The 14,226-nt window shown below is 39.1% G+C and overlaps 1 protein-coding gene across 1 annotated transcript; it reads right to left on the minus strand.

The window, feature by feature from the left end:
- Positions 1–2,585: 2,585 nt before the first annotated feature.
- LOC101842660 (olfactory receptor 5D14-like) lies at positions 2,586–3,566 on the minus strand. The gene has a single exon (XM_005065007.2). It carries the CDS (start codon positions 3,564–3,566, stop codon positions 2,586–2,588), a length of 981 nt encoding a protein of 326 aa, XP_005065064.1.
- Between the last annotated feature and the right edge of the window lie 10,660 nt (positions 3,567–14,226).

Raw genomic sequence — 14,226 nt, forward strand, 5'->3', positions numbered from 1 at the left:
GTGAGGTAAAATGCAATACCAATAGATAAGAGTTCAAGGTATGAGGACTGCAACACAAATTTAAAAAAGACCCAGAGACTGATATTGGGGTTCCAATTTCAAGCTGAAGAACAGAAATGCAAAATAGGGGGCCACTAGCGCTTACCACTACCTCAGGTTGAATGGACTGATTCTGCTGCTTCTCCTAAACATGGCTGGAGAATCCTTAGACTTCGATGTCTTTCTATCCTCAAGGTGGCTGAACAATGAATGCCTGCCTGGTACTGAGACCTTGCTCCTGTCTTTTGTACCTCCCTAATGCTGTGATCAAAAGTGTGTGATAGCAGGTGCTGACATCATCTTTGTGTGAGCTCTTTCTCTTTAAGACTGGATCAGTCTTGTGGAGTTATGGGTGGTTTTGAACTCACAGATATCAGCCTAGTTCTTTTTTTAAAAAAGTATATTTTTAAAAATTAGAAACAATCTTATTTTACATATAAATCCTAGTTCCCTCTCCTTCCATTCTCCCATGTCCCCTACTGACCCCTCCATTCCATCCCCTTCCATTTCCCAGGGAGGGTGAGACCATCCATTAGGGATCATCAAAGTCTGTCAAGTCATTTGGGGCAGGACCTAGGCCCTCCACTATGTATCTATCAGCCTACTTCTTAGTCTTGAGTCCTAGAATTAAGGGTATGTACCACCACCTCCAAGATTCTGGCTGCTTGGATTGAAGGTGTGTGCCTGGTTTCTATGGCTTGTGACTGACTTCTTTCTGAATCCTCAAGCAATCTTTATAAATCATGAAAAAATATATCATTACAGAATACCTTGTTAAAAATGAAGCCTATTCAATGGAAGTTGCTGGCAACACCATACAGGAGGAACAAGTGAAGAATATTTCTCACAGAACATAATTAGGAGCTGTTTTATTGTTTGCAATTTCCATACAAGCATTCAATGTACTTTGATCAAGTCTTCCTCTTTTCATTGCTGTTTGTCTCCTAACACCCCCTGTCACTTTCCCCTCACAAAATCATGTACCCCTTTTTTGCATGTTAGTGAAATCTCTGTTTTTTATTCAATAAAAATCATTTTATGTGATATCTATGGATCATATTCTTTTTCCTCCCCAACTCGTTCTATGTCCCTCAGATATCCCTACTCCCTGAGTTCACTTAGTTATGCATATATGTTCATGTGTATCTGGTCACATACTGTCACATGAATACACTCTCAGGACGTGCATCCCTAAAGAAAACACACACTTCTTCATCCATCACCCATCAATCCCTTAATGATGTAAAAACTGAAGAATTATGTAAAATGATCATCTGGTGAGCTCTGAGTCCACTCCTTTACAAATGATAAAGCATGACTATTTCATAAGCAAGTAATAACTGCAGAATATAGAACAAAGAATGGCAGAGTTCTAGTCAGCATAATTTCTGAAAGAAGACATTCTGTTCCAAGAATGAAAGCCATACTCCATTCAGTTCCCAGCTCCATTACAGTACATACTTTGCAAGACACAGCAGTCATGTAGCTCAAGGTATAACACTCATAAACATGAAATAGGTTCTATATCTTACATTACTATAAGTATTTTATTTTTATCTATTTTATTTAAATTAGAAGCAAGCTTGCTTGTCATGTCAATCCCAGCTCCCTCCCTGTCCCCTCTATCCCGCCCCCCCACCAACCACCAAAATCCCCTACCTCATCCCCCCCTCCAATCTGCAGGGAGCTTGAAGCTCTCTGTGGGGAATCTTAAAAGTCTGTCATGTCATCCTGGGCAGGGTCTAGGCCCTCCTTCATGTGTCCAGGCTGAGAGAGCATCCTCCATGTGGAATAGGCTCCCAAAGTCCATTTGTACACCAGGGATAAATACTGATCTACTTCTTGAGTCCCCACAGATTGCCAAGGCATCCTAATTGACACACACATTCAGGGGGTCTCTATCAGTTTCTTGCTGGCCTCTCAGTCACCAGTTTAGGGTGCATGAGCTCCCCTAGTTAAGGTCAGCTGCCTCTGTGGGTCTCATCAGCCTGCACTTGACTCCTTTGTTCATCACTCCTCCCTCTCTGTAACTGGGTTCCTGGGTTCCAGGAGTTCACTTCAGTGTTTAGCTTTGGGTGTCTACCTCTGTTTCTATCAGCCACTGGATAAAGGCTCTAGGATGGCATCTTATTTTATTCATACTTTTCATGCAGCACATTTTGGATTTTGTTAAATGGTTAGAATAAACTTTAAATGAGACAATCTATATGATCTTTCTTCAAGTCTCAATATAAATATCAATCAATTCCTTTGACATTTTCTAAAAATCAAAGAAATATTTGTTTTTTAAATGTTCTGTTGTCTTAAATATCCACATTGTTATACTAAATTCTGAGAAGAACATAATGATAATTTCCTTCCTTTACTTCTTATTCTTATAGGTAATTATTTAATAAATCATACTAAGGTTTATTTATTGTAGATGTAAAGTTTATGTGTACAATCTACTTCCTCAATAAATACCATTCCATTATTGGTAGAAATAGCCCAAGTTATCAATGAAATATATAAAATATATTTATTAAAATAATTTGATACATATTTGGCTACATTGAATGAAAAATACATTTTAGGTAGACTAACCTCTTGACAGTCTCTTTAACATCTTTGTTCCTGAGGCTGTAGATGAGGGGATTTAACATAGGGATGACCATGCTATGTAAAACTGTGGCTACTTTCACAAGAAACAGTGAGCTTTTAGATTTAAGCACACAATATAGCAGAAGAACAATTCCATGACAGACACCGATAGCGGTGAGGTGGGATGCACAGGTGGAGAATGCTTTTCGGAGGGCCCCTTTAGTGGGAATTTTGATGACAGTGACAACTATGAAAACATAGGAGGTGATGATAATCAGGAGGCAACAAGCCTCATTAAACATAGAAATGACTAGACATGCCATTTGGCTGAAGGAGGTATCCGAGCAAGATACAGAAAGTAGGGCAGAGTACTCACAGCAGAAATGATTGATGACATTAGGTCCACAGTAAGATAGCTGCAAAAGAATATATGTGAGAGTAGAGGAAAAGATTCCAGCCCACATGTAAGTAACTACTACCAGGAGTGAGCAGAGCTGTTGAGACATAGCAACAGTGTAGAGCAGGGGGTTACAAACAGCCACAAACCTGTCATAGGCCATAACTGCTAGCATAAACATTTCTGTAATCACAAACATACACCCAAGAAAGTATTGAGCCATACATCCTTCAAATGAAATTGTTTTGTCTTCCACAAGCAAGAGGTCTAACAGCTTAGGTGCAATTACAGAGGTGTAGCAAAAATCAACAAAGGATAAGTGGCTGAGAAAAAAGTACATAGGAGTATGGAATTTGGTATTAATCCTGATGATAAAAATCATACCAAGGTTTTCAAACACCGTAACTATGTACATGATCAAGAAACCTAGGAACAGGGGCACCTGGAGGTATGGAAATTCTGAAAAGGCCAACAGAATAAAAGAAGACACCATGCTACGATTCCCTTCATTCCACCTTTGACTGATGTTGGAGGAAAGGACAAAGTTCATCCTGAGCAGCAGTCTTCAGCAGATGAGTGGGTGTTGTGAAATGCAGGCTAGCTTCCAAGATGCCACAGGGATATCATGCATCAAATGTGGATCGTTGACTTCTCTTTGACATACTTATTTTTAATCTCAATCACTATTTGAACAAGTCATGTGCTTTTACACTGAATGACTTACGTCCCTCCTCTATAAGGAACAATCCAATTATGATAAAGCCTTATAAATTATTAACATATGAATAACAAGATATCCTGTAAGATGCAATAATGGCACATATACTGTAGAAGTAAAAATAGTTGTGAAATCGAACTTAATGCGCATTCAATAGTAGAGAAGTAAGTCTGTCATTGTAAACCTTTCCTGCTACCTATGGCTGGTGAGGCCATGGACAGTAGAAGAGAAACTACTACTAATTCACTGAGTCAGTATAACTTCTAATTATATTCTAATACTAATCCTTATTCCCACACAAAAGCATAGTTCTCACCCTCATCAAAGAAGTTTCTTTCTGCCGAAGATGGAGATGATTATAGAAAGCCACAACTGGTCAGAATGCAGAAAATAATTCATTGTGGAGTGTCTTATTCTATTTAATGCATCTATAATGCAGCCGCCATATCAAATTCTAAGTCAGTGGTTCTCAATATTCCTAATGTTGTGACCCTTTAATATTATTCTTCATGTGATGGTGAGCCCAACCATAAAATTATTTTCATTGTTACTTCACAACTGCAATTTTGCTACTGTTCTGGATCCTTATGTAAATAACTGATATGCCCCATATCTGATATGAATGCCCATAAGGGTCATGACCAACAGATTGAGAATGGCTATTAAAGGCACATCACAGAAGAAGAGTCAGAAATTTCTAAGAGCCTGAGAACAAGGACAATATGTCTGCTGTTAGGAAGAGTCTTTTATATATCACAGAGGAGTAGCAACCATGAAATCCCAACCAGGTCTAAAATATAACACCTTTTGACATGCCAACTTGCATGGGAGAATTCTCCCAAGGCTACACTCCTGGAGGAAGAGTTACTGACAATTAATGGTTGCTGCAAGAGAGAAAATCAGTGTTCTCCAGGGATACACTACTTGATAGGTTAGCCAATCCCTAGAGGTCAGTCCTAAATAAGCTTGAATAAAACAAAATGATCTCATCAGACTATACTTATAAAATCGTATACATACATATGAAATCATGATAATTAATGAATAATAGACTATGAATTTTCAAGTGTAGGAGACACACAGGAGAATTGGACAATGGGGAGGGAGGGAGGAGTGATGTAAGTATAACAATCAAAAATGAAATTCTCAATAAAATATTGAAAGAATTATTGTCTTATATATGCTATGTATCTGATTTTCTAAAACTTTTATTTTATAATTACAATATATAGTTTCATCTTAAAGGCAATGATATGGAAATAAAGAGACATAAATTAGAATTAAGAACATTTCTGTTTTAAAATTATGTCATTAACATAATTAACATTAACAGGTGTGTTTCAACTGTGAGTTCCTATGGAGATCTTAACAATATTTCTGAAATGATATTTGCTGCTTTTCCACTATTTGGAGATGATAAAAGTACTATATTTCCACAAAGTGTCACTAAGGTGAAATTCGCAGGATTCTGCATGGAAGTTTTCATGTTAGATATTCAAGGAATATCCTATAGTCTGTGAACAGTTTTTCAATTTCTGTAATTCTACATTTAAATTCTTCAATAAAATACCTGATGACTCTCAATAATCTTACTAGAAAGGCACTTACAAGGATGTAAATTTTATCTAAATATGGCTTAAGGAAGCACTGTTTGGAATTATCTTGGAACTTTTATCACTGTCTTGTTTGAAATGTATGATTGCTTATTTTTATATTCATCTATCTGCCTGTTCATTTACACATGTATCTTAAAAAGCAATATTACACTTCTACAAAATTTGAACTTTAATAAAAACCTTACATAAATTGCATATACCTACAATACTCACACTGAGTAGTTGAAAGTTCTAGTTCCATTTTTTCTTCTTTTTTTGGTTTTTACGAGACAGGGTTTCTCTGTATTGTTTTGGAGGCTATCAGTCCAGCCCGACCTTGAACTCACAGAGATCTGCCTGCCTCTGCCTCCCGAGTGCTGGGATTAAAGGCGTGCGCCACCACTGCCCGGCCCAGTGTCAGTTTTATATGAAACAGAAGTTCTGAATCAAATATTCTCACTCATTGACTGAGAAACCTGATAGTAATAATCTGATATTCATTAATCTCCTGATTGTTAGAGGAACCACTGAATAAGGAAAAAGAAGTTTATTTACTCACAAGGTAGGCTTCACCTGGCCAGGGTGAGTGTTAAAGGTATTGTGTATGTAGCAAGAGTGACTGTTAATGTCCCTTCAAGGGTAGGACTGGTAAGTTTCCTTGAAACTTAGAAGTAGAGAGGACAATTATATTTGTAATTTTCTATACATTATGTTTAGAATTTGACAGCATCATTACACTTCTTCCTTTATTAAATTCTGAAGCTCATGAGCTCTTTATAGTTTAGACTGAGACTACAGAGAGAGAGGTCAACCCTTGAATAGAATCAATCACCCAGTATTAAAAGTTGACAAAAAAATTTCTCCCTCTAATTTGTCTAAGGATTCCTACATTTCATGTTAATTGACTCTAACTGCAAATTTGTAAGCATAAGTAAATATGCATTTTGTATTAGTTAGTCACACCCATTCTGTACATAGATTTGTTTGACTGAGAATACAATGACAGAAAAAAACACCTACTCTTTTATGAAAACAAAACCATCTGAAACTAACCTCCTTAGATATTTTCCTTTGGTTGCCATTGCATAATAACCTTAGTATATTGGTATTGTATTTTGGAAAAACTGAATCTTAGAACACTAATATTGGGCAATTTATGATTTTCCTGTTGCATTTCAAGTTCTGTTTCAATCTTTTCATTGGTCTAAACCATTATTTCTTTTTACAAACGTGAGTTCATTTAATTGGCTTATTCAAATATTACAGGTACAATTAGAAAAGCTATGGTTTTGCACACTTGCTACAATTGGACAGTTGGATTTAAGACTCCAGGTCATGACTTGGACACTTTAGAAATTTTAAAATCGCAGGAAACTAGTAGATCCAGGGAGACCAGGGGACCGGCTGTTCCAGTGGGTCCAGGAAACCAGAGGAACCAGGGAGACCAGGGGACCAGCTGTTCCGACGGTCCAGGTAAAACAGACCCTGCATCTGGGCCAGTGTTCCAGTGCCTGGGGATCACCTGGGAACTGCACAGAGCTTTCAATACCAGCCGGAGCCAAGCACCCCAGATTCCAGGTTTCCTCTCCCACCAAGGAGACCAGGAAACCAGATGAGCCAGGGAGACCAGGAAACCGGCTGTTCCAGTGGGTCCAGGAAACCAGAGGATCCAGGGAGACCAGGGGACCAGCTCTTCAGGCGGGTCCAGGGACCAGAACCAGGACAAGGAATAGAAGAACTACCAGAGTATTGGACTTGCTAGCACCCACCAAAAGCAACTCTGGTCACGTAACCACCAGACCAGTAAGGGGCTCTTTCTGCACCCACGAGAAGAAGAGATGGGAAAGAGACAATACAAAAACACACTCAGCAACAGAAAAACAAATATGACACCACCAGATTCTAGATACTACACACCAGCAAGACTCCAACATTCCAATGAAAATGAAGCACAAGAGAATGACCTTAAAACCACTTTCATGAAAATGATAGAGGCCCTAAAAGAGGATATAGGAAAATCCCTCAAAGAAATGGAAGAAAAAACAAACCAAAAAATGCAAGAAATGGAAGAAGAAACAAAGCAAAAAATACAAGAAATGGAAGAAAGAACAAACCAAAAAATAAAAGAAATGGAAGAAAGAACAAACCAGAAAAGGCAGGAAATGGAAGACAAAACAAACCAAAAAATACAAGAATTTGAAGAAAAAGCAAACCAAAAAATCAAAGAAATGGAAGAAAAAGACAGGCAACAAATGCAAGAAATGGAAGAAAAAACAAACCAAAAAATTCATAAAATGCAACAAATGGACGAAAAGATGAACTGAAAATTGCAAGAAACAATGTAAACAGTGCAAGGGTTGAAAACTGAAATAGAGACAATAAAAAAACACAATCTGAAGAAAGGCTGAAAATAGAAAAGCCGGAAAATGGTCAGGTACTACTGATAAAAGCATTACCAACGGAATACAAGAGATGGAAGAGAGAATCTCAGGTGTTGAAGATACACTAGGAGAAATGGATTCATCAACCAAAGAAAATCTTAAGTCCAACAAATCCTTAACAAAAAACATTCACGAAATATGGGACACCATGAAAAGACCAAACCTAAGAAAAATAGGTATAGAAGAAGGAGAAGAAAACCCCCTCAAAGGGGCAGAAAATATATTCAACAAAATCACAGAAGAAAACTTTCCCAAGCTTAAGAAAGACATGCCAATGAAGGTTCAAGAAGCTTACAGTACACCAAATAGAGTGGATCACACAAAAAAAATGTCCCCTCACCACATAATAATCAAGACCCCAAATATGCAGAATAAAGAAAGAATATTAAGGGCAGCTAAGGAAAAAGGCCAAGTAACATGTAAAGGCAGACATATCAGAATCACACCTGACTTCTCCATGGAAACTCTGAAAGCCAGAAGGTCCTGGATAGATATTCTACTAACACTAAGAGACCATGGATGCCAGCCCAGACTACTATACCCGGAAAAGCTCTCAATCACAATAGGTGGAGAAAACAAGAAATTCCATGACAAAACTAGATTCAAGCAATACATATCCACTACTCCAGCCCTGCAGAAACTTCTGGAAGGAAAACTCCAACCCAAGGAAGTTAACTACAACCAGAAAAACATAGGCATTAGAGAATCCCTCTCTACCAACAGCCAAAAGAACAAAGGGGTGAAATTCCACACATAATTCCACTACCACCAACCATTGCAAATCTAAGAAGAATGAGCAATCAATGGTCATTAATATCCCTCAACATTAATGGCCTTAACTCACCCATAAAAAGACACAGGAAAACAGAATGGATTCGAAGACAGAACCCATCTTTCTGCTGCACACAAGAAACACACTTCACCCTCAATGAGAGACATTACCTGAGAGCTAAAGGTTGGGAAGATTTTTTCCAATCAAATGGACCCAAGAAACAAGCAGGGATAGTAATTCTAATATCTAACAAATTAGACTTTAAAATAAAATCAATCAAAAGAGATGAAGGAGGTCATTACACACTCATCAAAGGCAAAATCCACCAAGATGAAGTGTCTATCCTGAACATCTATGCCCCAAATACAAAGGCATCCACATTCGTAAAAGAAACATTACTAAAACTGAAATCACATATAAAGCCCCACACACTTACAGTGGGAGATTTCAACACACAACTCTCATCACTAGACAGGAATACCAGACAGAAACTCAACAAACAAGCAAAGGGTCTAATAGAAGTAATGACCCAACTGGGATTAACATACATCTATAGAACATTTCATCCACATAAAAAAGAATATACCTTCTTCTCACCACCACATGGAACCTTCTCAAAAATCGACCACTTACTTGGCAACATATCCAACCTCAGTAGCATCAAAAAATTGGAATAACTCCATGCATCTCATCAGACCACCATGTTTTAAAATTAGAATTCAACAACAATACAAGTTGCAGAAAACCTACAAACTCGTGGAAATTGAATAATGCACAACTGTACCATTCCTGGGTCAAAGAAGAAATAAAAAAAAAGAAATTAAAGACTTCCTAGAACTCAAAGAGAATGAAGACACAACATACCCAAACCTATGGGAGACTTTGAAAGCAGTGCTACGGGGGGAAGTTCATAGCACTAAGTGTCCACATGAAGAAACTGGAGAATAGTTACACTAGAGAATTAACAGCACAGCTGAAAGCCCTAGAACACAAAGAAGCAAACTCCCCCAGGAGGAGTAGATGCCAGGAAATAATCAAATTGAGGGCTGAAATCAATGAAGTGGAAACTAGGAAAACAATACAAAGAATCAATGCAACGAAGAGTTGGTTTTTTGACAAAATCAACAAGATAGACAAACCTTTGTCCAATCTTACCAAACAGCAGAGAGTGAACATGCAAATTCACAAAATCAGAAATGAAAAGGGGGACATAACAATGGACTCTGAGGAAATTCAGAGAATCACCAGGTCATACTTTGAAAACCTGTACTCCACAAAATTTGAAAATTTAAAGGAAATGGACGACTTCCTGGATAGCTATCACTTGCCAAAATTAAATAAAGAACAGATAAGCAATTTAAATAAACCTGTATCCCCTATGGAATAGAAGCAGTCATCAAAATTCTCCTAACCAAAAAAAATCCCAGGTCCAGATGGCCTCAGTGCAGAATTCTACCAGAAATTCAAAGAACAGCTTATACCAATTCTTCTCAAAGTATTACACACAATAGACGCAGAAGGGTCTTTGCCAAACTTTTTCTATGAGGCTTCAATAACCTGGATCCCCAAGCCACACAAAGACTCAACTAAGAAAGTGAACTTCAGACCAATATCCCTGATGTACATTGATGCAAAAATACTCAATAAAATTCTGGCAAATCAGATCCAAAAACACATCAAAACAATCATTCACCACGATCAAGTAGGTTTCATCCCAGGGATGCAGGGATGGTTCAACATACGAAAATTCATCAACATAATCCACATATAAAAAAGCTTAAAAACAAAAATCACATGATCATCTCACTAGATGCTGAAAAAGCCTTTGAAAAAATCCAACACCCCTTCATGATAAAGGTTTTGGAGAGATCTGGGATAACAGGGACATACTTAAACATAATTCAAGAAAGCCAGTAACAGAGAGGGAGGACTGATAACCAAAGGGATTAAGACTGGGCTGGTTTAACCCCCAGAAACAGCTGACCTGACAAGTTAGCTCTTGACTCCCAGGCTGATGCCTGGGAATCCAGCATGGGACTGATCAAGACCCCCTGACTGGGGTGTCAGTGAGGAGGCCTAGGTAATCTATTGAGCCTTAGGCAGTAGATCAGTATTCATCCCGAGTATACACATGGTCTTTGGACTCCCATCCAATAATGTGAGATGCACTCTCACCCTGAACTCTTGGGGGGAGCATCTGGGCCCTGCCCTGGATGAAATGACAGACTGTGGACACCCCCATGGAGGGCCTCACCCTCCCTGGGGAAATGAGGGGAATTTGGGGGGGTTGGGGGTAGGTCATGGGAGGAGGGGAGGGAAAGGGAGAGGGACCTGGAACTGACTTGTGAAGCAACCTTGTTTCTAATCTAAATTTAAACTTAAAAAAAAAAAAAAGACAAAGTCCCCCACTGTGAGGGCAGCATAGATTAGCCAGTTCCAACCATTTGGGGTAAGTCATTTTTCACTCAGGCTTTCTAGCAGACTAAGGGTGAATGGGGCAGTGGGTCCATAGTTGGAGGCTGTAGAATTTAACTTTTCTTGAAACTTTAGATTCAAATTTTTATACTGGTGGGAGGAGGTATCTACTTACTCATCTTCAGAGGTGGGATAAACTTCCTCTTCATTTACCCCTGGGTTTAATCATAGGCAAATGGAAGGAGAGGGCAAGGGGGGTACATCAGAGGGTTGGGGAAACACTTAATCCTCCTCCTCCTCTGAGCCATGTCCCTCAGATTCGGGGTTATTATCTGTGACAGGAGGGTTAGAACTCTGGCTACTTGTAACTGAGAATGCCAAAAGGGACATGTTAGTATTTGAAGGACTAGTCTTACTGGGAGTCTGTTTAATGGAAGAGATGATAGCAAAAGAGGGAAGCGCCTGTGTGATCGCTTTAAATTCCCTCATTAATTTTATTTTTCTCACCTAGGACCCTGTGGAGGGTAGAAATGCCAGTGAGCACCTCCTGCTGGGCCTGCTGGATCATAGGGTCAGGGGATGGCTCCAGATCAAACACAGGAGCACAAAAGGGAAGGTTTGTAAGGTGGGGGATTAAATGGAGGGGGTCTGGTAGTCAAGGCAGTTGCCCTGGACAGTTGATCGGTCTCATGATAATGAGCTGCTTCCTCCTCAAGGGAGTCTTCCTCCTCAAGGGTTAGCTTATCTTTAAGGCATGTTAGAGAGGGATATAACTGTTTAGGCTTTAGAAGGGGGAGAGATTTAGGAGGATCTTCTAAGAAGTTTTGAAGAAGATCAGAAGGGAAATCTGAATTAGTTGGGATGGGCTCCATGTGGGCTTAACGGATTTTACAGGTTCAGCAGAAGTTAGGTCAATGATAACAAAGGGACATGGAGATTGGGAGCCTGTTCTGGATGAGGGGCTGGAATTCTTCTGAAGGACTTTTTCCTCCTTCCTCAATGAGTTCCTGTATGTCAGGATGTCTGTTGTGAATCTTTAGGACATCATTAAGATTCCAATAAAGGAAGGTCTGTACCGGGACCTTTTCAGGACCAAAGGTTCAGTAATAATCTTGAAGGCAGTCACCAACCCTTCTCCATATTTTTCCATCTATTGTCCCCTCTTGGGGAAACCAGGGGCAAATGTTGTTAAAATGTTTAGGTTTATCCAGTAAGGAGACATAAACCGCGACTCAACGATCCTACGTGGAGTTTATTGGTGGACGGGGAGAGAAAAGGGGGGTGAGAGGTAACCAACCCATGCAGAGCAGAGAGAGAGAGAGAGATAAGATATGAGAGAGACAGAGTAAGATGAGAGTAAGAGCAAAAGAGAGAGAGCAAGAGAGGAGCAAGAGAGGAGCAAGAGAGTAAAAGAGTAAGAGAGCATAAACGGGCAGGGGTCAGTCCTTTAAAGGGGTCCTTTGCACCTGCCTGGTTCTCACGGAACACTGGGCTGGCCAGAGTGTTGCCTGAGCGCATCCTGCCAGGTAACAGGGCAGGCCAGAGTAATGCCTGAACCTTTCAGCAAATATCTCCAATATAATCTAAGAACTTTTTAAACCTTTCTTTTTTGTTGTTTATTTATTTTTAGATTTAAATTACAAACAAATCAATCTTTCTTTTTGACCCTTGTTCCTCTTATCTTGAGAGACTCTTTGAGTCGCTTGTTGAACAAATCTTGCCTACTAAATGCTTGCCCCATGGCATAAGCTTGAATTGCTGCTTTACTCCTCCGGATCTGACTCACTGGCTGGATAAACACGTGGCAGTCATTATGGTTTCTTCTCACAGTCATGTGGAGCCACGGCAACCTCTCTGCTGATCTGTCAGGTGGGCCTGTGGTGACCTCTGCAAGCTGGTGCTTTAGGCATGGTGGCTCAGTGAATGTGGGCAGGCCTGCCCCCCTGGGTACAGCAGTGTTCCTGGGATCCTTAGGGTTTTTGAGCCTCTCATTGGAGTGCCAGTCTGCTCTGACCAGCAAGGCACAATGGGGGATGGGAATCTGGAATGGCGGAACAAGAGATACAATGGCAGGACGGCAAGACAGACTTTCAGATCAAGATGCATTTATTGAGGGTCTTGGACAAGCTTATATGGAGGAATGTGCCACTGGCCATAGGGTATTGAGAAGCTGAGAAGTGAGGCAGGGGGCTGTTAGGAGCAGGGAGCCTTTGATATTTGAAGAGCAGATCTCACCGGGGAGTACAGGTGTTAATGAAGCATTGTTAAGCAATGGGTTATCTCTATGGTTTCAGGCCATCTATGGCTAGGTGCCTGAATTTTGGGAAGTGCCTAGGGGCAAGAAATAGAGATTTAAAGTCACCTGGTCCTAAATACCATTTAGCTTCCAGCTCCCCTACATAACACACCTTGCAAAACAAAGCAATCATGTGGCTCAATGTATAACTCTCACAAATTTGAAGTAGGTTCTGTATCTTGCATTATTATAAGTATTCTTATTTTACTCATACTTGTCATGATGCACATTTTGGATTTTTTAAAATGGTTAGAATAAACTTTAAATGAGACAATCTACGTGATCTTTTTTCAAGTCTTGATATAAATATCAGTCAATTCCGTTGGCATGTCCTAAGAATCATAGAAGTATTTGTTTTTTAAATATTCTGCTGTGTTCATTATCAATTTTGTTTCTATACATTCAAAAATTCAAAATACTGTACTCACATCTAATGGTTCCCTTCAAAAACAATACTATGTATGTGTGTATATCACACAGGAAGTTCCATGTTTAAGAATGTCTGTATTCACAAGTTTCTTTCAATTTTATATTCTGATACACTTATCTATTTTTCAGAGTTTAATGATTTTAAAGGACCTATTTAGTATCTTTCAATTTATACTTTTAAATATATTTGAAGATATTTAAGAGGTGTTGTTTTCTCACTACATAAGTTGTATTCTACCATCAGAAATAAAAATACCTCACAGTTTCAACCTAATATTCTTGTCTCAGAATATTAACCTCCTTGAACAAGTGTCATCACAAAGAACTAGACTCTCATCTTTAGTAAATTCATCCAGTGTAAGATTTAATGAAGTCAAGAAATGAAGGTTACTTTCTCTATACCTGATAACATGCAGTTAATGAATTGGATATAGCTTAAAATCTCTGCCACCACAAAATCCATCCAAAGATTACTAGAGCACCAGAAACTCAACAAAGAGTTTTGGTTTGTTTGACTGATTAATACAGCATAGCACTATACATA

This window comes from Mesocricetus auratus, unplaced genomic scaffold, assembly GCF_017639785.1.
Source record: "Mesocricetus auratus isolate SY011 unplaced genomic scaffold, BCM_Maur_2.0 Super-Scaffold_100004, whole genome shotgun sequence".
Classification (NCBI taxonomy): domain Eukaryota; kingdom Metazoa; phylum Chordata; class Mammalia; order Rodentia; family Cricetidae; genus Mesocricetus; species Mesocricetus auratus.